Raw genomic sequence first — 26259 nt, forward strand, 5'->3', positions numbered from 1 at the left:
TGAAGCTGGTGAAGGGTTTGGAGAGCAGTCTTATGAGGAGTGGCTGAGGCACCTGAGGTTGTTTAGTCTGGAGAAAAGGAGGCTCAGGGGAGACCTTCTCGCTTTCTACAACTGCTTGAAAGGAGGTTGTAGAGAGATGGGTGTCGCTTTCTTCTCCCACCTTACTAATGACGAGAGGAAGTGGCCTTAAGTTATGTCAAGGGAAATTTACGTTGGATATCAGGAAAAATTTCTTTACAGAGAGGGTTATTAAGCATTGGAATGGGTTGCCCAGGGAGGTGATGGAGTCCCCATCCCTGGAAGTGTTTAACAGCCGTGTGGATGTGGTGCTGAGGGACATGGTGTAGGGACCCTGGCAGTGCAGGGGGAACGGCTGGACTCAATGATCTCAGAGGTCTCTCCCAGCCAGATGATTCTGTGATTCTGTATTTAAAAAATGTGTACATCTAATTGTCATTGCAGGAGGAAAAAAACGTTTGCAGAAGCTTAACCAAAAGCTTTCTTCTTCTATTTCAGAATTTCATTAAATATTCTTATGTTGTACCTAGATATTAGTATTTTGTGACCACCAGGGTGCATGTTGTTCCAATTATAGTGTACTCCATTTCAGAGATGTGAGCAGTCTTTTTTTTTTCTTCGTGCAGGACATCAACTCCATACTTAATTCAGTCTGATGCTGTTTGTTTACAAGTGTCTGCAGTGGTTGCTTTATATTGTTGAGTGGGCATGTCATTCCCCTCTTCAGAGTAATCGCATCCTTTAAAACAGGGCCGTCACCAGTGTCTCTAATGAAGAAACAGTGAATGGAAACAAGATATGGAAACAGCACAAAGAGCGTGTCATCTGATATTTTCCTTCTTGATGAACTAAGACTAACTTGTGTCTTACAGTGAAACTGGGGAGCTTTTACACAAACCTGGTATGTCGGCTGTGGAAAATGACCCCCTTTAAACCGTTACTGCTAGGCTGGTGCCTTTAATGCCAAACTACCTTCTCTTTCTTAACATTTGTTTTGCAACAGAGTGGCTTGTTAATGATGCGGTAGAGAACATGGCCAGTGAGACTGATGTGTATAGTGAAAAATTTCCATTTGTTGATGAGACATTGTAAATAAAACTGTTGGTTGCACAAAGTAGTAACTGCTGGAAGAACTAGTTGTGTGCATCTGTGAGTCTAATTGGAACTGTAATAACCAGAGGCAAAAAAGTCTGTTCATGCTGTACAGTTATGGTTTTGGTAAATAAACACTGATGTGCCTGTAGTGGGGTGGAAAATAATATTTCACATCTTGTACTGTTTTGCTAGGACTGGTGCAGTTTTATTTAGATACTGTTTGGTGCAGGTCCTGTTACCTCCCCCTGGTTTGATTTTCCTCTTGTCCTGTGCAAACTACTGGTTGAGAAGAAATTAAATATTTACACACAAGATGTTTAAAATATCCTGTGTTTAAAAACCATGTAGTTAAGTCCTTGGTATTCATTGCCATTGCTGAACTGCAGTGCTCCACGCAGCTATTGATATTACCCCAGCATCTCTAAAAGGGGAGAATGAAGCAAATCATTTTAGTTTCTCCAGAACTGACATTCTCTTGAGTGGATGGGTTGGCAGCTCTGTGTTTTATTACGTCAAAGATTATTGCATCTGTCACATCGTGCCATTATGTAATGGCAAAGTCATGCCTGCTGTCATTAGTCAACTAACTCCTTGGTTAGTCTTTTGGGTAGAGAGATGTTACGAGTGGATGTGCTGGTACCACAGAGGCAGCGTGGTTTACCGTTTAAACTTACAGCTGTTTTCATCAGGTTAAAATACTTTGCTATTACAGTCAGACATTTGCACGGCTTCTGACTTTCTGTGAAATGCAGTCACGTGAACCTGTGAGCCAGTGGGTCTGGCTGAACAGCTGTAGTTCCATTAAAGGGAATGTTATCAGGAATATTATCTTTTATCCGTTTTATCAAAACCTGGGTGATTTTAGATGCAGATCTTTTGACTTGATTCAAAGCTAGGAAAGACTGTTTCTCATGAAACCAGAACTTTTGTCTCCCAAGTTTTGTCTTTTTTATGAACAGAAAATAAATTCCTTAAATGTAGATCATCGTATTCTCTGATTTCTTAGGCTTATATATTTATCTTGTTTATTTAAATTTTTTCGGTTCTGCTTGTGTGTTTGCATTAGAGTTACTGTAAACAAATATGGGAGGTAATGCAAAATACTTTGTGCAATGTAAAAAAAAAAAAAAAAAGGAAAATTTGCCTAAGCAGAATTGTAAGAAATGAATGCAAGAATGTGATTAAGCTTGTCCTGGGGACATCTGTTCTAAATTTCATGTGGTTTAACAGTGATGGTACTTCAAAATTGACCGTTTTTGTTTACAGTGCTTTTTATTCAAAGTATGACTATTTTGGAATCACACCTAACAATTTTTTCCCTCTCTTTTCCAGACTGGTCTTGAACATTCTTTTCATGAAAGAGGTTTCCAAGTAGCTGTCTTATAATAAGTTTGAGAAGAAGTTCTATGTAGCTCTTACTTTCAAGGGTGCTGCAAAAATGATTACTTCAGATTTGCCAGTACTACAGTGAGTATGCATTTCTCTATCTATTTGAAATCTTCGGTTTTAAAAAGATTGAAGTAAACAGAGAGGTGATTGTGAGGATAGAGCACAAGCTTCAGAGAAGTGCGGATTGGTGTGACTGTTCCAGGGCTCCTGTGTTTTCATATGCTGAAAAACTGTGTGTCTATGCAAAAAAACCAACTAACCAAAATGCCATACAAACAAAAAAACTCCCCCTAAACAAACAAAAAACCACCAAACAAACCAAAAAAACCCAACCAACCACCACTTAATCTAAAAGATACTTTGTTGTATGGAGATTTAACTTTGCTGTGAAAAGCGAAACAAGTTCATTGTCACTTCTATGGGCCTGTGTGCTGTGAGATTCCAGAAGGGTGTAGGGACTTCAGTCAGAACGGACCATATTCAGGTTGTGGACTCTTACTTACAACGAGCTGTATTTATTGTGCAAAAAGCCTTTGGCTCCTGCAGTTGAACAGAGCAACTGGCATTAGCATGTTTTGATCTTGCTGGGACATAGGAGCAGCTTATACAAATATGAACATCACTGTGCCTGCATAAAGTGAACTCTTGGAAAGAATAGAGTGGAAGTCTGTAATGAGAGCAGCTAGAGAGTAAATCAAGTGGGGTTAAGAAAGAAATTTTAGCAACTAAGCTTCATTTTGTTCTGAAAATTTTATTTGATGTGGCGGGTTGACATTGGCTGTCTTCCAGACACTCACCCAGCCGCTCTCTCACTGCCCTCCTCAACAGGACGAGAGAGAAAGCAACATGAAAAAGCTCATGGGGCAAGTTAAAGAAAGGCAAATCACTTACTGATTGTGTTCCTGGGCAAAATAAACTGAACTTGGGAAAAATTAATTTATTGCCAACTAAAAAAGATTTGGATGACGGTGAGAAACAAAAGACAACAGCTAAACCATGTTACCTCTCCCCCTGTCCTTTCCCTGGTTCAACTTCACCCCTTCGTTCCCGACTTCTCTGCTCACGGCTCTGGCGTGGGGCACTCTGAGGACTGCCGTGGGAATACCTGCTCCAGCATGGGCTCCCCTGGGCTGGAAGGGTCTGTGCCCGGGTACTAGCAGCATCTTCTCCCTCCTGCTGCTCCTCGCAGGGCTGGTCCCTCACCCTTCCTGGCATTCAGCCCTTCCTTCAGGCGCTCGCTCTCATGGGGGTGACACAGGCTGCTCTGAGCAGCTCAGCTGTGCCCTGGCAGCTGTGTCCCACCATGGCGCAGCCCTGGCCTCTCCTCACAGAGCCCACCCTGCTGCCACCACTCTGTAGACCAAATACATTTAAGTTTAAGTTCTGTGCTTGGAATCAACATATGAAAATAAGAATTATCACAGGGTGTAATAGTGCCTCAGTTTATCAAGGGTGAGTGGTGTTGCAAAACTAAGATTTCAAATGCCTTTATTTAAGAAACTGAATGCTTGGACAGTTCAGACAAAAGTTATTTGTCTGACCATAATAATAGCATGCTCTGCATTGCATTTTTTTCTTACATTTTTAAATTGTCTCTCAAAAAAGTTTGTTTCTGCTGTGGGTGAGAGCATGGCAGAAGAGAGAGATGATCCTGATGGGTAGAACTGAGGGGAGAGCATCAGCCCTGGCTGGTTACCATTGAGAGTAGTTGTGGGGAAAAAAAGTTTCTCAGATCGCCTTTTCTTGGATGTGCCACATTGAAGAAGTGAGAGTGTACTTGTGAAACGTGCCAAGGACGTCTGTCACCGCAGTGGTAGGAAAGGGATATTCTGGTTCCCAGTTCAAGAAGCTAGATGGCCGTAAGAAGTGAATGAGACCCTGTAAGTTTAAGGTTAAAAAGGTGCGCATTAATAGATTTGGTAACTCTGTGCACCAAGTGAAAAACCCAAGGGACATTAAAGATGTTGGCTTATTCTTTAATCAGAAGATGATTGTGAGCCACCAGTATTGTGCAACATTTAAAAATGAAAGAAACCATGTATTTGGTTTTTTCTGGTAGAGCTGGGAATCGCTTAGTGCCACTGTGCGAAGTGGTGGTGAGATGTTGTCATCAGTAAAACATAATTTTGGTTGCTCATAAACAAGACCTTTCTTCTTACAAAAAAATCAGCAGAATCTGCATGGAAAGATTTTGAGACTCCCCTGAGGGCTCAGAAGATTAAGTCTAGTGCGGATGAAATATCAAAGAAATTGGTAACTGCTGATTCAGTAGGTCCCAACCAGACTTGGATCAGAAAGAAGTCTGGCTAAGGATGAGAAAAGCTGAAGCAATCTCTGATTTAGGAGCATTAGCTTCACACATTTAGGTTTGGGAAGCCACAATCTGGTTCCTCACAGAGAGATGACGTTTCCTTTCTGGCTCTTAAATGAGCAGCTTTAAAGGATTGTTTATTATATGTGTGTTTTTTCTGCTTCTTGATAATGTTTTCTAATCTTTTGGGCTGTTCCATTTAAACAAAAGGGTCCTGAAGTCAGTTTGATGTATTAAGGTACTTTGCTTAGGACCATATCAACTACTCCCGCCCAATCTCTTCTCTACTGTGGGAACATGAAAGGAGAAATCTTTAATCTTCCTGTGTTCATAGAAGCAGCTTCAGAGTGAATTCAGGATTACGCTTACTGGTGTTTCAGACGTAGGCAAAGCTCTCTGGTGTATTTGACCTGGGTGACTGACTGTTACAGCAAGTCTTCTCTCAATGGGGTGACTCATATTTGCTGTGAGGCATGTTCCTCTAGAGATTGTAAAGATCAGCCATGAGAGCTGATTCATCCATGATTCATGAGCCTGTACATTTAGCCATTTTTCTTCATGAATGCTTTTTTTCACAAGGCTGAGTCTGGTGGTAGCAATTACTGAATTCATCTCTGCCAGAACCATGAGCCACCTCAACAACACACCAATAAAAGCTTATGGAAGCATTTTTATTTACAAAAACTGATACATGAACATAGGTTTCTGGTGTGGTGTGTTTTTAAGGGGGGATGGTATATAGCTAGGGCCTTATGTAATAATAGAAGGAAGGTAAATTTGATTTATTTTGCAGAGAAGTGGAATTTACTGTGTCTATGAACATGTTTGTCAGAAGCATGACATGGTCAAGGGCTGCCCAGTAATCCGTTAATTCTTCATTACCATATGGTTGGTTTCAATGCCTAGTTATTACAATTTCTAAATAATATCTGGGGTTTTAGGAGAGATCCTGGGGTTACTGCTGGTTTTCTAGGATGCCTTAGCCACCACCGAAACCAGAAAGAAAAGCAGAGTAGTTTTGAGCCCCTAAAAGGGGTTATCCCATGTCTGCTTTACTCTACCCACTCCAGTCTTGTAGGTCTCCCACAGTGTGTCACATTCTCTTCTGTCTCTATCATGTCAAAGATGTCTTAGAGGAAAGGTTTAGCCTTAGGTGCTGCCACCACTCCTCTTCTTAGGTGAGGCAGGTCTCCTTTGGCCCTGATTATTTTCCCTCCCAGCAGCTCTGGAGAGATAAATTGTGACTAAGCCTAAATTTTCCTCCCAGCTGACTAATCACACACACTTACAGTGGGATAGGGTGGTTCTGGTCTGTTAAGATGTGGAGGACTGCCACCAGATAAATGACTGCCTAGCAGTTCTGCACGATGCGTAGGGAATGAGGAGATGGATGCTGGCCAGATGCTCTTCTCAGTGGCTGTTGAAAACCTGACAGAACTGCAGGCAGTTAAGAGATAGATGCTTTGCTTTTCCTCTGAGTTCAGAAATAAGAAGAAAAGGGGCATGTTCGTGTGTACTCAGAGCAACTGTCAGACCTCACTCCCAAACTGGGGGGACTGCAGGCCACAGTGGAAGGGCCTTTCTGCAGGAATTGCCCGATGCAGACAGAATTCCCTGTTGGTTGAAATGATGTTTATTTTAATGTTAAATCACCCAAGGACTGCAGGTTGTCCTCGATCATGTCTCCCTACTCCAAATAATATGAGGGAACTTACGATCTGATGTTTTCTTCTTACTCACGGTAAATTTATCCTCTTTGCTGGAAATACATCTTCTCTCTGCCTCACGTATTGTTTGGGTGAGATTCATCTTGTTTAATTTTAAACATTTATATTTGAGCTGCTTGCCTAGATCACCTTACCATCAATGGAGAGAGAAGAAAATTGATAAAACGTAAACTGTCTGACCAGCTGTGGACACTGACCTTAGCATGAAGCGTGTTGCACCCGAAGCTTTTCTGTTTTCTGCATTGTGATGTCTCAAATTTAGATCTCACCCTTACTACTAATCTATTGAGCCTTTCTCCAAAGGCTTCCAGCAAAACATATTTATAATATTAGAGAAGCGTGGTTATCAGGTGTAAGACGACAGTCTGTTTATGTCGAGGAAGGGAAGGTGGTTAATAATTAAGCTGTACCTCCCATATGCAGCGTTCCAAAGCAACTGAAATGTCCAGCACTAAATACACAGATCACAGTAGGCTTTGCTAGACCCAGACAGCGGCTGTGGCAAAGTCAAGTTCTCTGTGCACTAGATGTATGCAAAATAGTCCTGAAGTTTGTTTTATTTACATAGCTCTAGTGTTTCAAGGGAAGCGTTTGAGCCATGTGCCTAGGAGGACTGCTGAATCTGCTTTTAATAGAGGAAAATCTTTATCCTGATGATATTAGGAGTGCGGTTTTGTAAGCTAGCAAAGCTACAGCATTTCCCCAGAAACGGGGGTATTGTTTAGGCTGTATCATGCCTAAGTTTTTTCCAGTAAGGATCTGCGCAGACCAGAGAAGCTTTTTTTTTTTCCCCCCTATATAGAGCAAGAGAGAATGGTTTTAATTTCCCTACCGCAATACAAAGCAGATATTTACATGGGATTCCTCTCTTCTGTATTCAAAAATTATTTTAAAAAAAAAAGGTCATTGTGAGGCAATACATGTTTTTGTCAAATTGAGTTGCAGTGTTAATGGTCAGTGTTTGAGGAAAGGCTGGATACTCCCTTCTGCATAGACATCGTTTTCAGCTGTAGTCACCGTGTTGCTTTTCACTAGTGTGCCCCTGTTTTACCAAATGACTTTGAAGTATGTGGGGGCTGTCTTTTATTTGGTTTTAGGCTTTTTACAAATATTTTTTTCAAATTCAGAGCTCGATATGGAGTTTCTCAAATTCCCTATTTTATTAAGCACAAAAGCTACTTCAATTCTTCTCTACAACAAAGCTGCATTTTCAGTATTCTCTAGAGATACTGTTTTACAGGTGTATGATTTGGGAACTCGGATGTACTTGAGTATAATTTTTTAACCTCGGATGCTTGTATGTCGGGATGTGTAGAGTAGAGAAAATCCATTGAAGTTACTTTCAGAAAAGGAGATTCTTAAGTGTTCTACTACATTCTAGCTTTTGTGAAGGATTCTGTGGACCTCATGGTGGTTTTGTACTTGCCATTTGGAAAAGGTTGGAAAAGAATGTCTTAATATTAGAAATTCATCATAGTTCTGCAGAATTATTTGAGCTAGAGCAGCCTCAGAACAATACAGTAATTCCAGTAAAGAGGGTTACTAGAACAGTCTTGATTCTGATAGGGTGATGTTTGTATCTTTCTGTGTTTCTAAATAGCTTTCTTGGTGACGCAGCGTATTTGTGAAGTATTCCTGATTTATAAAAAAAAAAAAAAACCAAACCCCCAGACAATGTGGAAGATCTGTGTAGATCTTGGCTTGGTGAAGCTTCTCAGCTTCTGTAAACCAGATCATTAATGTGGCTTTTTATGTTTGAGCCTGTATAAAATAATGGAATAGGTCTGATTTTCACCTTCCCCTTGCACCAGTTTTACAGAAATTTAACTCCTTTCACTTCAAGGAAATGATACTGGATTTAAAGAAATCCCTGATTAGAGCTAGACTTGACCAATCTTTGGGTAATCCAGGACATTACTACAGTTATTCTTTCATTTCTAGAGATCACGTGCACTGATGGTCTCCCAAACTAAAAATAAAGCACATCAGTTAGAGGTATGGCTTTGTGGGCTCTTCTTGGGCAAAACCTAATGCCTCAGAAGGTCCATTACGAGCCGAGTTTCTTCAAGCAGACAGGTCTGATGCGAAGGCAGAGAAGTACCTGTGCACCTGGTAGCGGTGAAGAGCACAGAAACTGGGGTAATGTTTTTCCCTACTTGGTATCGACTTAGGTCTAAAACAGAAGTGGTTGGCAAATAATAATCTGGGCTTCTCTGCTAATAGTCATTGAGCAATGTCAAGGTTTTTTCATTGTACAAGTGAAAATGTTTTTTTAACAACAGGAATCATAAAAGTCTTCAGATCAAAAGGAGGTTTCTTGTCCGTGCCTCGCGGTCAGTGTTAATCCTCTCCTTATTAAGAGCTACACAATATCTTTGTCTTTGAGTAACTGAAAACATGATGTAACCCACGTGGGAACTGTGCAACTGCTCTAATGGTGTGATAGCTGCTTTGGACTCCAGTTTCCTTTCTCATGGCCTTAAGAGCAGCTCAGATATGGTTACTAAGACTAAAAGAAAGCTGATGCTAGTAAACATGCTGTGGGATGGGTATGTTGAGAATGTGCTGTTTAATGTAGCCGGTTTTTGAAGTGTAATGTGGTTTCAAAAGAAGCTCTTAATTTAAATAACTTCCAGTCTGTAAAATGCCGTTCCAGCCCATAAAAAGGTAAGGCTTTTTGCCAGGGCTAACAACGCTTACTTGGTTCCTGAGGTTGCAGAATAAATGTGGCAAGCCTTTTAATGCTGACTTTTTTTATTTTTTGTGGCTTAGGACTAAATATTTAATTAGTCAGTTATAGATTACTTGTTGATTTCAAATCATTTTAATATATCTAGTATTTTTCCCCCCTAGGGATTCTACAAATGAAACTACTGCACATTCAGATGCTGGCAGTGAGCTTGAAGAAGCAGAAGTCAAAGGAAAAAGAAAAAGGGGCCGTCCTGGCAGGCCTCCAGTATGTGTAATTTAGTTTTGTTTTGTTATGCATCTATTTAAAATTGACTGCAAACTGTTCTTCATCTAATCATCTTGTGGTCACATAAATAGGCTTTTAATGTCAAACTTTATGAAGACTTGTAGTGTGAAATACTCACCAGATTGATATATTAAAAAATGTTTGGATGTTTGAAAAGAGATGTGAAAATGAGCTCATAATAGCTGTTGTTTTTTCTTTAGCTAGCTACTTACCTGAACATGACAATTTTGTTATTATTGTCATATTACAACATTCTACCAGACATGAGAATAATCTCAGTAAGCACGACTGCTTTCTGTTTTGGAAGTTGTAATGGATTTTAAGTGACAAATGACATTTGAGCCATCCTTTTAGTAACTGATAATCTCTTCATGAGAATGGAGGAGTTGGAGCATAGTATTAACTAAATGCCTCAGAAAATCTATTAACGCATCTTAAAAATTCATATAATTCACTAGTCTTTGCCCATAGCTGACCCATGAATGGGAGCATAGAGAAACAATTATCTATCACACGTATTTAAGGAGGCTTTCCGATTTGTTTTCATTTATTTTATAAAATAGCCAATTTATTGGAAAATACAGAAAAAGAACTGTGTGTCATGTTGTCCTTCATTTTAGTTCTTCAGTGCCATCAGAGGTAGTTCTCTTGATTATATCTCTTGAAGTGCACACTGTGGAATAAGATTTTTGGTGGGAAGTTTTGTGTCTGTGTTATGGTTTTGATTCTCCTTTTAGTCTTTGTCTGTGAGTACAGTACACCCTGTTGTGAATGTGTGCTAGTAGATTGATATTTATTTTTTTCTTACCCTAGGACCTCCCACCGTAAGTCTAACTGCTTAAGCATGGGCTAGTGAGACTGTAAGAATGGACAGAACCATGTGTTCCTCTCAAGCGTGCTGGCCAGGCTGGAGCAAACTCCTCCTTAGTGTTAGCCTTCAATTTGCATCACAGTTTCTGGATTTACTTTGGGAGCCAACTCTTTAAATTCTGGGCTTTTCTGGGCACGCACATCATATTTCTTTTTAAAAGCTTTCAAACAGTGTTTCCTACGAGGGCATGTGTTCTTCATCAGATGGACAGATTTACTCACAAATATGGAGCTTCTTTACGGGAAGATTTAAATAATCATGTAAAGAAAACAGCTTATATAACTTAGAAGCAAAGGACAAAATCAGAAATTGTCTTAAGAATATCTCCTTAGGGAATCTATGAGTTTTTCCTGATCTAATAAAAAACATGCTAACTGACTCTAACCTGGGAGGTTGTCAGTGTGGTAATTTGAGTTGAAGTAACACTAGTGGTACCCATTTGGTACCCATCACACATTCCCTGGAAAGGAAAGGTGAATGTTACAAAAGATGTTTCTCGTCCCTCTGTTTCAGCTTATTAGTAGCTCCTATGAGCATATTTGCTGAAGCACTCCATGGGTCCTGCTATCAAGTGTCTACAGGAGCCAGTTGCTCATGATGCTTAGACCAACTCCAGGCTCATTAAGTGTACATGACTGTAAAGCGATGAACCTACAGAGGAAGCGGCCATTGCTTCATAGATAAAATGATGGGCTGTGAGCTGACCATTGCTACTAAAGACCTTGGGGTTATCAGAGATGGTTCCATGAAAGCATTGTCTTAGTACTCAATAGGGGTCAAAAAAGACCCCTAAGAGGGAATAAAATAGAGAATGAAAGAAATACTGTGTCTTCTATAAAACTGGTTTGCCAAAATTTTGAATACTTTACACAATTCTAGTTTCTTTTCCCCTTTGGACTTCCACCCCAAAATCTCGAGAAGGGTAAATTAGAACTGGGAGAGGTTCAGAGAAGAGAACCAGTGATGGTCAGTGATGGAATCAGGCTGGCTTTGAGATCAGACCACGTTGCTTGGGGCTTTTTCTGTCTGGTCTTGAAAACCACCAAGCCCGGAAACTGCACAGCCTTTCTCAGCAATCTGATTGATGTTATTTCATGAAAAATGTCTCCCCTGTAGACAGTCAGAACCTCTCTTGCTTCAGTCCATGACTACTGTCAGTTGTCCTCCTGCTGTATGCTGCTGCAAAAAGCCTCAAAGGTGAAGTGTTCCCAGCCCCCTGACCATGCTGGCAGCCTCTTGTTGAACTTCTTCTGGTTTATTAATACCTCCTTTGTGTTGGGAGGGCCAAAACTGGACATGACATTCTAGACAATGGCTAAGAAGCGTGGAGTAAAAGGGTATAATCACTGTCCTTGGTGTACTGCTGTGTTGCTGTTGGTATAGCCCAGGGTGCTGATGGCCTTTGCTGCTCAGGCACAATGCTGTCTCGTGTCCAGTTTGCTGCCTGCCAAGACCTTGAGGTCCTTTTCTGTGGAGCTGTTCCCTGACTAGCCCATCTCCAGCCTATGTTTGTGCAGGGATTTATTCCTCTTGAATTTTGAGTGTACTGTTAGCCCAGTCCTCCAGACTGTCAACAGCAGTCTTGCCCTTGATGTCATCAAGCGATCTGCCTGTAGTTTGGTATCATCTGAGCACTTGACAAGAGCGCTCACACCCTCTCTAGCTACCTGATGAAGATGGGAAACTGGACCTCTTCCAACTAGACTTCTGTTGTACCCCCTTATCACCAGCCTCCAGGAGGAGAAAGATCCGTTAACCACTGTGCTCTGAGTCCAACAGTTCAACCACACGTCCACCCATCTAGCTGTCTACCCATCTAGCTGTCTACCCATCCAGATCAAAACTTCCCAACTTGGGTACAAGAATATCGTGGGAAGCTGTTGAAAGAGAAATGGCATCTGTTGCTCACCCCTCATCCACAAATTTCAGTCATGTTTTTGGGTGACTTGACAAAACGTCTGTGTTTGTATATGTGATCAAATCCTGCCTTTATAATTGATACTGCAGCAACGGAAAAGGATAAATGAGGTTCTTCTACAAAAAAATGACCTAATGTCTAATATCCTTGACGAGCAATGCAAGCTGCTTGGAAAGTCTAATCTAGGCAATTACATTTATGACATTATTTGATATTAAAAGTCATGGACTGAGAGATTTTGCAAACATTGTATTTCACTTTCCCTCCTCCTCCTCCTCCCCCCTAGTTCTCACCTATTCTATGTTTCTAGCCCATACTTTTTGCTCAGGTGATCTATGTTTCTTGCAGGAGGTGCAGCTCTGACATTTTTCCCCTACTCTCCCATCTGCTAATGTGATTTTTATTCCACCACAGGTACCACCTACCTTTAGTCTCAGTTGTGAAACAGATTAAAATATTTAGTTAGATTCAGAGCTGTTTTTCTCAACTGATACTTAGCTTTGATGTTTTTAATTTCTGTTACAGACCTGAAGAAAGGCTTTTCTGCCCGAAGACTCTTCTGGTTTTTTGTGGGTTTTTCTCCCTAGCTAAAAAACGATGGTCTAATAATATTTGGTCTCTCCCTGCAAATGCTGATTTGCTTATGTCCTTAGGCCATCACAGCTACAGTGCCACATCTGCCATAAACATACTGACCTCTTTTAGAAAGCGAGTTTTCTCTGATTTGTCTAGGTGCATGGTTCTTTTACAGGGCTGCACACAATGTACTCCACCAAATGTATGTATGTATTTGAAGTCGGTTTCTGCTCTAGTGTTATGGAGTGGACTTGACCTTTTATCAGAAAAATAGAGTACTACTAGAGGATTTTCCAAACTTTTTTCCAAAGACACACATTCCTCTGTGCAGATTTGAGGCTTTTGTAGGGAGATGGTCCTCATTTGAAAATTTGCTATTTGATGATACAAATACCTCTTAAGTTCATAGAGAGCCTTAATATTTTGGGGAACCTTCCCTTCCTGAAAACACTACTCTCCAAGTTGCTCCTCTGTTTTTGTAAGAGGCTGTTCTAATGAATTCTTCTCCGAGTAGGCTAGTCAACTTGCAAAGAGATTAAGTGCATTGATCCTTCAAAATAACTCTCAGAATCTAATCTGAATGTCTGGAGTTCACCGACCCTTGCTGTGAATTTAGCAGGAGTTGCCCTACGCCCGGTTCTAACACTGGCAGTGGCTGGGGTTGACTCCCCTGTGCCCATGTCTGCTTCTAAACTCTGAGTCTTGTAGACCAGATAGATGCCTTTGGAATGGCTGGCCAAGAGGTGAACTTGTCCACTCAGTGCGATAGGTTGGTGGATGTACTTATGCGATACTGTATGAGAACATGCCACCTGGATATATGTTTAGTGTACTGTGTGGCGTGTATTTAAGTGCCCTGCAACAGGCCTCTGTTTGAAGTCACTGAGTAACTTTGGCCGCTTTGGTTGGCCAAAGAAAACCAACTTTGGTTTCTGTCTGCTGCATTATTGAAATACATGGGTATGGATGTGCTCTCCTGTTCTAGGTGGGCGACTTGAAAGCCCAAGCGCTTGTGGTGCAATGCAGCTTTCATATTAGTAAGCTCGGGGTCAAATCAGTTATTTATCTACCCTTTTTGTGTCTCCTTTCTTGGATCAATGCTCTCTGTTCAATGGTGGCGTGCTTTATTTTAACCTACCTGGCCTTACCTTCCCAGGAGCTCAGAATAGCTTGGCTTAAATCTCAGCTTTAGAGGTTGAGGGATATCCTTGGCTGTATTTCAGCTTTGAAGTAGAGTAAACTAGAGTAGACAGATTAGCCTCTTTGACTCAGAGGACAAGAAGAGTCAGTCTTTCTGTTCCAGAGGTGGCAATTCTGAGATCTCTCTTGGTGCCTCTCGTCCCACACTTGGAGCTGCAGGATGTCCTTCTCCAGCTCTCTCTCCAGTAAGATGGAACGAGCTCAGACTGTACAGTTTTGCTTTCAGGTCTTTTTGTATTCTTTGGTTTGGAGGAGACAGGTCACAATACTTTATCTTGGCATTCGTATGTGAAATTTTAACTTCGCAGCAGACTCTCTGCTTTATTTAGTCTTGTAGCATGGATGTTAAATACTACAGAGTTTCCCTCCTAGTTCCAAATCATGCATGTCCTGATTAACAGTAGGAAAGAGTCCTCTTGGAAGAGTTTCTGTTCATAGTAGTCCAGGTTTGTGTTCTGGTGTGACTGACGTCAGTGTCCTGTTTTAGCTTGCTTGCCTGATACTTTAGGTCTGTCTCTTAAAACTGAAGTAAATCTTTCTGTAGCTCTGTGGAAATGCAGTGCACATAGAGCCAGTATGTGAGGATTTCTCTGTCCTGCCACTTGTAGCTTCCTGGTGTAGTAATCCTAATGACATTAGAGGTTTTCCTCTGAAGCTTTTGATGGGATGGTCCTTGTATTTTTGGCAACCTAATCTATTCTTCATTTTTCTGTGGAAATAGTCTTTTTTTTGGTAACAGTTGCCTCTGGTAGAATAATGGAAGTGATTCAAGCATTTATAGTAGACTCTTTTGATTCTTTAAGATGACTTTTAGAACTCCTGCTGGGTTTTAAAATAAGTATGAAAAAAACAACGCCACCCCCCAGCTCTGTCTCTGCTCTTCTTTTTTGTGAACTGCATGTTCTATGCTGAAGGAGCTCTGTGTGCGCTGGATGTTAGTGGACCTGCATCTCTCTCTATTTGCAGAATAAGGCTTTTCACAGGGAGCACCTTGTCTGCTTCTGTGATGAAAAAAGTCCAAAAGGCTGACTGTCTGAATCCAAGAACTTCTCCCTAGATACCCATTACGATGTTACAAAGCATGTTTTTTAATCAGGATTAATTCAGAAGGAGCTCAGACATTACCACTCTTCTGCTTAATACAAGCTTGTAATGCAGAGGCCTCTCAAGGATGATGCCTTTGAGAGGCAAGTTCCTCAGTCTTACTCAAGTGGAAGGTTAAAGAGCTTCTTCCAGCTATCTTGAGAAATGGGGTATTACTTACGGTATGAATGCACTTAGAGGCCATCATTTAAGGCAGCAGGTTAGGTGAAGTTACTGACCTGTAACACTTTCACTGTCTTTATTTCTTCGTGAGGCACATCAGATCAACTTGGGGAATGTTAATGGAAAACATCAAGCCACTCCCACTTTTCTTTTGGTAGCATGTGAATTAACTTTCACTGTATTACTTGATTTTATAACTGTGGGTCACCTTTTTTTTTCTTCGCAGTCATTTTAAAGACAAAGTTTTAAAGGCAAAAGGAACAGTATTATCTAGGTAATCTATTACAAAATTCTGAATTGTCATAATTTTAGTTTCATAACAGTTCAGGTAAGTATTTTACTTCCTGTTTCACTTTATTTAAGATTTAAAGCAATAGATAAAGTATGTGGTAATCAATATGGTCATTTTAGAGTTGCTTCTGAGGCACGTTCTGGAACTTCTGAATTTCGTAGTGCTGGTGGATATAAATCCTCAGCTTTAGTTGTCACGTGAATCTACTGCACAGATCTGAAAAATCATTAGTGACTTCTGTTTTCATTTGGCAACTCAGTCTATTTTAACACCACCACCAGTCCGATTGTCTGTCCTGGGTCTCAGTGAAGGCACCAATTGAACAGCTCAGGCTCAGAGCTCCAGCAGCACCTTTCTTGGTGTGTGATTCAGAAACCTCAAGCTTTCTTACCTTGTCATGCTGCTTTATCCCTCCCTCTGCTAGTCCTAATTCACCTCAGTGGCGGCTCTGCCATTTCAGCAGGTGCCTGGGTGGTGGAAATCATTACAAGGATTTATGAGTGCACTTACACACAGTATTGCTAACCAGCTTGCCTTGTCCATGGCTTTTCAGAGACCCCTCTCATAAACAGGAGAAAACGCAGTTTTGAGTAAAAAACAACCAGTTCTTAACCTACCTCAGGGTTCTGATAGAGTGACACTTTAAAAGGAAAAAAAAAAAGACACCCATGAATGACTGTCAGTTTAAGGAGGCTTTAGATAGAGGCAGGAAATTTCTGACCAAAAGGGTATAGGGGCAAGGAATAAACCACAGTTGTTGTTCCTGTTAAGAAGCAGAGGTTCTGTTTTTCCTGTATCTTGGTGACCATTTGGTGGCTCATCACAGGAGTAGTCTTGCTACAAATTTACTCTGATTGTATGAAACATCCCATTTTACACTTGTCAGGGAGAGTCTGATGGGTTTATTGGAGTCACGCTCACCCTTGAGCAGGGCTGTTTCTATGTGGAAGTTCTTCATGGCATTAGAGGATAGATTTTTTTAGTGTTGAGCTGAAGGTCCACCCTTTCCTGTGAATGCAGGTATCTCTCTTGGGATGCAGGGCTATTTCTGTTCAGCATCCTCAATGTCAAACATGATTTTTAGATTTGTAGCTTGACTTTACACCTCCATGTCCAAGAGCACCCTGCCTCTGCAGATACTCCACAGATATTCTGTGTCATAAAGGAATCCTCTTAGCATTTCTATGGATGTCCCAGTCCATGCTTTTCCTTCACTTAGGTCAGTGGTGTTGGATATCTCCATCCTGGGATAGAATCATAGAATACCAGGTTGGAAGGAACTCAAGGCTTGTTTGGTCAAACCTTTCTTGGCAAGAATGTGGTCTAGACAAGATGGCCCAGCACCGGACCAGCTGAATCTTGGAAGTGTCCAGTGTTGGGGAATCCACCACTTCCCTTGGGAGATTATTCCAATGGCTCCTTGCTCTCATTGTGAACAATTTTTCCCTTGAAATAGTGTTGCCTATTCAGCTTTGTCCTCAGAGGTAGAAACCTGTATAAAGCTGAGATCAAGATGGCTTGCACAGTTTCTTGCTGTAAGTTCAGGGATACTACATGCAAGTAGACAGCAACATTGTAGTATTGTATATTAATGAAGAAAAAAATGCCAGTTCCTACTCCTTTGCCTTGTGCTTTGAAAACTTGGTAGAGTCCCAGGCAGTTTCTGGAGGCTGGATGACCTACACAGGACTTGCCTTCATATTGGCACTACAGAGTGGGATTGAATTTGAGCTCCCTTTCAGATGCCAAGTGGGTGGAAGTGCTCTGGATAGAAGTCTGGTGGACACCCTTCCTCTAGTGTCTCTCCATCTGAAGATAATGTTCAACCCTGCCTGGCTCTGAAAGTTCTAATTTTGTTTTTTCCTTGTTTCTTGGTGGAAGATCCTTTCTCTGCTTGTTTTATCTCTTGCAGCAGGATTCAGTACAGATCCTGCACCTGGATTTAGCCTCCCCAGCTTGGATTTAGAATGGCTTTTGTTAAGTGGAAAACTTGGTTTCTCCACTGTGAGAGATGTTCTCATTGTCAAAAGAAAATAAAAACTTGAGGGAAACTTTATTCAGGAAACTTTATTCAGGTAGACACAGTACTGGATCTGTTGTTAATTCAGGTCCAGGATATTGAGGTATTTACTCGGGGTGAAGAATCTGTCTTTGTACAGTAATTCTGTCAATAGTCCATCTGTCCGTTATTTCTGTGCCTCTTCTGAGAGCTCACTGGTGTTCTCACCCTTCTAATTCAGACTATGAGTCTTGATCGAAACACCCCCTTTCCCCAGGATACCTGACAAAAGCGGTCTTTAAACTGAGCACTTCCATGTCTTGTGATTACGCACTTTTGAGCGTGTGCAGGCTGGTCCAAAGTACTCATGCCAGTGCAGTGGCATTCCCTTTCAGTAACAAGGTGACTTTGGACGTGTGGATTTCATGTCCCACCTCCTACTCACTTTCCCTTCATCCCTGTAGTATTTAATGTAACCCTTCGAATGACGTGTTGAGAAAAACTGAGTATGGAGGGAGCTTGCATTAGCTTCTGTGGAGGGCACCAACTTCCATTCGTGCTTTCATTTAATAGTACTTGTAGGTACTCAAAGTGCTTCTGGCTTACTGTCACCCAGATTGAATAAGCACATGGATTATATATCTCAGAAGAGTCATATTACTTAAAATTCTTTGCCATTTTGTTAACTAGTGATCATGGGTCTCTTTGGAGCTTGGTAGAGCTCCAGCATTTCATGTCTGATAGCTTTCTGGCTGATTAAGGCAGCTTTGCACATGTTTAAAAATTCATTGAGGGAGACTCATTCTTTTATGGTAAGTGCGGATGTCATCCAAAAAACGGTTCACAGAGATTGTACCGTTATTGTAAGCTTTCCAGCTTGCATTTATACGCAAGTCCTTAACTGAATATTTGCAAGACACAGCCCTACCTTCTTTAGCTCTCTGGCCCCACCAGCAGTGACCCCTTTTAAAGTAAGGGGAAAGCTAGACTTCAGGTCTGTCTCCCAGACATTGGATCCCTCTCCTCTGCAGGAAAATTCTTAATGCGTTTGCAATCAGAAGATGCAACCAAAAATGTTAACTTCGTGTTCTTTACTAAAAGCTTTAATAGAAGCTGACTAACAGTAAAGGGTACTGTGAGGATATTGTCTTAAATGAAATCTTCAAGTTGCTTGCATGTCGTTTTCTTTAACATAATTCCTCAAAATAGCTTCATTGTTCTGTGGAAAACAACAGTTTTGTCTTTTATCTGTCTCACAGTAGGGAGAAAGAGTAGAATATGGAGATAAATCATTGCAGGAATCTTTTGTTATTGTTCCCAGTATTTTTTTTTATAAGGTGACTTAAATTCAGAGCAAACTGTTCTCTAGTGACTTCTTACAAGTGGGATCTATACCACCTCATTATAAGCTTGAAGAATCTAGAGTAAAATTTACATTAAATAATTTAGATTCATAAGGAAGATTAGCTCAAAAAATTTTGATCCAAGGAGTTGTTATGATCATCTACTAAATCTGGTTGTATAAATTCGGTGATTTAATTCAAATTGAAGAACTGACTACTTATGGGCGTAGTTTTTTCTTGTATAAAAATGAAAATACAGAAAATGAAAGTTAACATGACAAGTGTATTTTTAATAACTTATTGTCTTCCAAAGATCATTAGTTATTCTAAAAGTTTATTTTGTACTAACATAAAACACTTTTGCTGTCCTGTATTTTGCTGCCACGTATCTAGTTTTGGTCATGTTGTGGGCTGTCTGTTTATATTGAATAAGACCAAGATGGGTATTGACATGAACTGATGCTCCAGCACTGTCTTGCCTTGACAAGACAGTGGCTTTTCAGTTGTTCCTCAACAGCTACTGGTAAATGTGTACCTGACTGGATAAAGCCCCAAGCAACCTGCTTGAATTTCATAGCTGACCCTGCTTTGAGCAGAAGGTCAGGTTGGAGACCTCCCGAGATCCCTTCCAGTCTGCCGTATTCTGTGGTACTTGAGTGTATGTGTGAGTGTATAAATGTGTGTGTGTATGTTTAATTTATAAAGATGCATTGAGTTATTTCAGGTGTAGCTATAATAAACTTTCCTTCTGTTGGTTTTCTTTGCTCAGTCTGCCACTAAGAAACCCCGGAAGTCTCCAGCAGACAAGGGTCGTTCGGAATCTGCTGCTAGAGGAGCGAGTCGTGGAAGAGCTAATGGCCACCCTCAGCAGAATGGAGAAGGGGACCCTGTCACTTTGTTTGAGGTGGTTAAGCTGGGAAAGAGGGCTATGCAGGTAAAATAATTGTGTTACCCGTTCACCATTCAGTATGTCCTGACTGTAGGAGTGCAGTCTGAGCTATGAAAAGAGTGCTATGCAGGTAAAATAATTGTGTTACCCGTTCACCATTCAGTATGTCCTGACTGTAGGAGTGCAGTCTGAGCTATGAGTTTGTAAACGATTGTGTTTTTTCAAAACGTGTTAGTCCAACAGACTGTCTGTGTATGCTAAAGTGAGGGGCAGAATGTGCTTTGAGTTGAGGACTGTCGTATATATTTCTGAAAGACGAGAGACAAATCAGAAAGTCACGTATTTCAAATACTCCATTATTTTGTTCATTACTTTCAAACTGAAACCACATATTGGTATTAAGCAGTCCGTTAAAGAGTATCCTGTAGTAAGTTCTATATGAAGAAAAAGTATATGATGTTGGTGATGGATCCAAGGCTTGGTTTGCTTGGTTTTTTTCAAAAATATCTACTGACATAAGCAGTTTTGAGTACTTGGCCCTGCAGCTTGCTTTCTCCCTATCCCCACCAGAGCAGCAGATGGAGGCTAAACTGGTTGTTTAGTCTTCCTCTGTGTCTGAGGGACAAAGATGGACATCTCCTGAATGGAGTTTTTCGTTGTTGTAGTGAATTGCCTCTGGAAGTGTTTCTTACTCCTTGTTTCGATCAATTCCAGAGGTCTTACCTGTTAGGCCAGGTGACTCTCGCCTCACGAACCTTCATAGACGATTGGTTTTGACTGTACGTGTGTGCTTTTAGTAAGCTGCTGTGCCTCTGCTATTGTTTTGGCAAAGGAGAAACAGTGGGCCCAAACCACTGTTCATCTGGTGCAGCCGACAGTCATTCCTCCTGAAGGAGCATTTAAGCAAACCTCCTTTACTTTGCATTTCAACAAAACAGGAGCCATACAGTATCAATGGGTTTGTTTTGACTTTGTGGTGCTAACTGACGTGAGAAAATGAGAAATAATGAAAATTAAGGGCCAGGTCCCCTTTTGATTATTACTGTAATAGCTAAAAGCTAACTCAAAGTAACTCCCAACAGAATCTAGTCTTCCAAATGAGTGAAAGCTGTTGAAAATTTTCTCTCAGTCTCAAATATGTGGAAGATCTGAGATGTAATTTTCAAGTAGTAATAAACAGGAAGAAAATAAGAATTTCTATTTTTCATAGTTGCTCTACAGTTATTCAGGACTGACCCTTCTTATCTAGTAGGTGAAGACAGAACAAATTTACTCTTTTCAAAGCTACAGATTCCTTGTGCCTCTTCTTCCTACATGTTTTAAGAAAGCCTTCCAACTTCACATGGTTTTCAACACTTTTTCAAATTTTGGTTTTGGCAGGATTTGAGGAAACATCTGGAGTCTATTTTCTGCATTTACTATGGTACAGAACATACAATATGCTTTAGGTAGTATGTTTGTCTTAGATTTATTGATACTTGCAGGAGCCAAAAGATTAGGAATGGGTGATTGCTTTGATACTTGGTGATTGAGTATGTGGAGCTGATTCTGATACGTTTCATCTGTTTCAAAAGTGATGCCTTCAGAAGGCTTCTGCTGATGAAATTCTATAGAGAAATTGTCTGTGTGTTTGTGGTAAGAACCTTTGGAACTCAAATACAAAGGGATTGTTGTGAGAAATTGAGTGTTTGTATACGTGGGGCTGTTTAGTTGTGTGAGTATACATGTGCGTCCACATGCTTATAAGGTGTCCAGGCTACGTATATGAGACAGAAGTAGACAGCATCTTAAGCAGTGCAGAAATGATAAGCAAATAGTAAAGGAATGGCAAGTTTATTTGAAGGCCTGGGATGTAAACAGGCATAAATGACTCGAGCCATAGTTTCAAGAGTTTGTCACTTGCACACCTTTGAAAGTTTTACTATTGGTAAAAATATATTTAAAAAAAAAAGGAAAAAAAACCCCAAAACTCTAGATGCTGTAAAAATATGATTTAATATTTTTTAACCTTAGCTTCTGGACAATAATCTCATGTGAAACCAAGTTTCTATAAACCAAGCTCATTAGTGTCTTTATACTTTTCTTTTTCCTTAATAGCTTAGGGACTTCGATGTAACAAATAGGAATGCTTAGCTGTTTTGGTTTTCATAGTTTTGGTGTAGGTTTTTTTGGGTCCAATTTTAGCTGTTTTGTCAGTATTGGAAATTTTCAGACAGGTGCCATGTGTTTGTATTGGTCAGAAATTATTGTTTCTCAATATTTAGTTCTTTCCCTGTAATATGAACCTTCATTTTTCTATAGCACTCATGTTTGCTTCCAGCAATGAAAACCCAGAAAAATTCAATTAATATATTCTGCGCTTACATGGAAATCACACACTCTCATTTCTAACCTCTCTGTTCCTGCTGTTTGCTCTCAAGATTTATTTTAGTTGTTAGATTTTTCTGGTTTTGTGTTGCCAGCTCGTGAAAGTCTGTAGCTGAATTCAATTCTCACTTCTTTCAAGTTTGTCCTCTATTTTGGTTCTCATAGCAGGATTTACTACTTCTCTGCAGGCTTATTGCTGTTTGGTCCTTCCAGGGAAAGAAAGTTAGCTTAGTATTTTGTATTTTAAGAATATATAACTTTGGTCTTTGCCTCTGTTCTGATGTGCTAGTTGTGTCGGTGTTAAGTCACATTTGAACTCTATAAATCACATTAAGTTGATATCAGATTGTTGTCACGGTTTTTTAGTTTGCTCTGTAGCCTTTTGCACAGTGAATTGCTTCAGAAGTTCCTCTGTCGGCAGCTCTCTGTGTATGAAGCTTGATGTGACCTGCTGTTCGTGCTTCCTGTGGGTACATTTTGTTAGTCCATTAAGGCTGTTCATAGAGCTTTTTATAGGCTCTATGGTTTTGGGGTTTTTTTTCCTTAGGCAATCCTGATGCTCTTCTGCTTTTTGTCATTTGTGTCTTTATTTATTTTTCCACAAATGATTTTATGGAGACAGCTACATCCAATCTATTTCCCATCTCGGTCTCTGTAGGCAGAACAGACGATATCACCATTTCTCATCTGCTAAAGTGCCTGAATTCTCACTGAAGGGAATGGAGGGTGTGCGTGAACCTCCAATCCTCCAGCTGAGCCCCCAGAACAGGAGACTTACTTGGAGATCATCTTCACAGGCACGTCTGCATTGGCCTCTGACCCTGGCATTAAGTTGGCAGTGAAATAAAGAGAGTGTGGTGATCTCAAATACTGTTCAGGCCTCAGTCTGAAAATTTCTTCCAGTAAATTATGACCAATTAGCTGTAATGAAGTTTATACTTCTGTGTTGGTCAAACCAAGCATAGTATTCTGCTTCTTGCCTGCAAAGGGGACTGGTGCCTCCCCCAGAACATCGGAGAGGATCATCAGTAATCGTAAGAGGTGTTCAATACCAAACCGTGAACATGCCTAGATTACTCTGTAATATTACCAGTTACCCATCATTGATGTTAGCAGTTCACTACAGATTAGATGCTGATTTTGAAGAAAAAAAAAAAAAAAAAAAAAAAAAAAAAAAAATTGACCCCTCTGCTTGTGCTCAGCTAATAAAAGTAATCCTGGTGTCAGTTAGGCATGGTTCAGTGTAATTATGGCTCCATTATATGTCAACAAGCATTTTAGGGTGAGTACACCAGGAAAGCTTTCTAGTATGTTGAAATGGAGTTTTTCATTGTGCCATCAGTTCTTCTTTGTCTCTCCAGAAATCAAGGATGTGTGTGGTTCCTCACTGTTCTTGTCTGCACACCTTGGCATGCAGGTGGATTTGAGTCCTTCAAGGTTCCCTCCCTGTTCAGTTAAAGCTGTGCTCATAGCACTGACTACCCTGTCATGAGAAGAGGTTGTCTTCGTTGATGTTTCGGTTCCTCAGATTTTGGTCATCTTTAAACTTACTGGGCTCATGTTGTCAAGCTGTCACTCTTGTTTGCAGTACTACACTGGCTAGAAAGTCTGAGCATCAGACCAGGAACATCACGAGACCTTTTTCCCCCTTCAGTTGCCCATCTGAAAGGTTTAAAAATCTTTCATTAATATTAATTTAAAATATTTCTGGAATGTTAACAATATTTTCAATATTATTTTCAATACTATTACTGATCTTCAGTGTTTATCCACCTATTTGTTGCAGACTGAGGTTCAAAATTAATACATGCAAAAAAAAGGTGTGCATCCTTGTAATTATACGTTTGATCTGTTGGAAATAAACCCTCTTTTAGTGGTGCTCTTTTTTTGTTCTTTATGCACTAGCACCTTACTGACAGGGTTGCCAGTTCCTTTTATTATAAAGTATCAGATTTGGATGATGTTTAGTCATCAATGTCTGTATCTGAAATTATTTTCTGACTGAAATTCCTAGTACTCCCAGTATCATTTTCTATCAATTTGAGATTTGATGATCTGTACAAGAAATGCAAGAAAGTTGGTTCTTCCAAAGAGCTGATATGATATGTCTTTATGCATCTTGTTAATACGGTGTATGCTGTATAACTTCAGTAATATTTGAGTTTTCATACCATTCAGGGCAGAAATAGAACATTATGGTCTGCGTACTACCTCCCTGCATAGCTCAGACTGTGGAGTTACGCTCATCCCTGCATTAAGCCAGCAGCTTTTTTTACAGCGCCCGTTTTTCTATAGTAGTATCAGTTTCAGTTAATTAGAAGTTAGGGGGCAACTTCAGCAAGTGTAGAGGCACAGCCAAAGTTCTGATTATCATCGTTGTTCTCCCTCAGGCCTTGCTGCAGGAGCTGCTCCCCTATCTTGGTGGTCACAGGTACCTTGGGTATCGTAATGGGGAGCTGGGCTGGTGAGTGCGGAGCACGAGGTGGCCCTGGCTTGGAGAAGGTGTTTGGTGCCCTTCCCTAGGGAGTGAGGCTGCTCCTCGGGCCAGTCGTCCAGGGAAGGAAGCTAATAGTAGGGCCAAGCCCCAGCGACTGCTCAGCTTTATCAGCTGGTTCCTAACGCGTTCTGCAGAGGTTAAGATCTGCTCTCGTACTCCTCTCAACTCCCTGGAATTTTCTGCCACTGTCATTTTAATCACATAATTGTTATGCAGTGATAATCGCAATGTTCCTTAGTCCTTCCTGTGGCTCTGGTTAGAAAGGATTGTTCCATGCCTGCTTTAATCTTGCGTAAACGGAGGCTGCAGTTGTACAGATTGGTCCCACCTTCTCCCACACCTACAGCTGTTGGTTTTTTACACCTTTCTTGTGTGTTTTGTAGTCACACCGAGAAATAGATTTAATCAGAACCTGACAGTGGTGTATTTTTTTCAGCTGGATTCAGCTCATCTCTGGCAGCAGCTCAGACTTTTGATTAGAGTGACTGTATAATCGTCCACCTTATTTAGGAGGAATTACCTATATGCTTTTACATATACACTTGAGCTTAAAAACATCAGAGCAGCCGTAACTGGATCGTACCTGAAGTCTGGTATCCTGGATCTGACAGTGGCAGTTAAGAAAGAGAATAAGGAGGGAAAAACGTATCTTGGGAATTCTCCCTACCTCTGACTGTTTGCAGCTCAGGGTGAATGTGGTTGTCTGTGTTCTCAGCAGCCTTAATGGTTTTCTCTTCCCTGAGCTTGTCCCTTCTCCCTGCGAGAAGTCCTCTTTGCTGGATAGTGTCTCTGTCTGCCTCAACTGTTTCTGGGAGCGAAGGTCTTTGAAGATTAGCAATATACAGACATATGACATTAAGTATTATCGTGTGTGTGTGCGTTGAAGGCATGTTTTAGTTTAATTGGCCTTTGTTGTATTTGAACAATGCTGTATTGTCTGCCTTGAAGGACGGATAATAACCCTGGGTTTCCAAGAACTGTCTCAGAAACTCCTTGGGAATTTAAGTATGCATTCTCTAAAGCACGCGGGGTAAACTAACTGCAGTTATTGCTGGCATTTAAACTAGTATTTCATTTTCATATTGATAGATCAATTTCTTCTGCAGCCTAATCTTGCTTTGCTTTTGGTTGGATGTTACTGAATTACAAGAAAAACAAAATCAAAACTAGGTGCATGTTTTTGTGCCTGTTATACTAGGAGCAATTTAGCCACCAGATGAAGCATTAATTAATTAGAAGGGTATCCCTTAATACCAGATGAGTTTTTCTGCAGTCATCGCACAAGACTTCTTTTCCCTTGTGGGAAAATCATTGCAGGATGATTTTGCTGTTACTGTAGACACGTGTGCCAGTAGTGCAGTGTGTGAAAGCATTTACGTCTGACAATACCCCTTGTGCTTAAAGCCAGAGAAGTCTTTTACGCTTTAGAATGTCATGATCTTCTGAAGTGTCTGGGGTGATCTGTGAACCCTTTACAAACTGTGCTAGCAAAGGAACTTGAATTATGTTTTTTAATAAATTGAT

General features: G+C 40.6%; 1 protein-coding gene across 1 annotated transcript in view; it reads left to right on the plus strand.

The window, feature by feature from the left end:
• Positions 1-2551: 2551 nt before the first annotated feature.
• Positions 2552-26259, plus strand: part of STAG1 (stromal antigen 1) — a 149356-nt gene continuing 125648 nt past the window's right edge. The window contains exons 1-3 of the mRNA XM_010134146.1: positions 2552-2580; positions 9394-9496; positions 19752-19916. Of these exons, the coding sequence (XP_010132448.1) occupies positions 2552-2580; positions 9394-9496; positions 19752-19916 (297 nt within the window). The remainder of the gene's footprint in view (positions 2581-9393; positions 9497-19751; positions 19917-26259) is intronic.

This window comes from Buceros rhinoceros, unplaced genomic scaffold (assembly GCF_000710305.1).
Source record: "Buceros rhinoceros silvestris isolate BGI_N320 unplaced genomic scaffold, ASM71030v1 scaffold9384, whole genome shotgun sequence".
Classification (NCBI taxonomy): Eukaryota; Metazoa; Chordata; class Aves; order Bucerotiformes; family Bucerotidae; genus Buceros; species Buceros rhinoceros.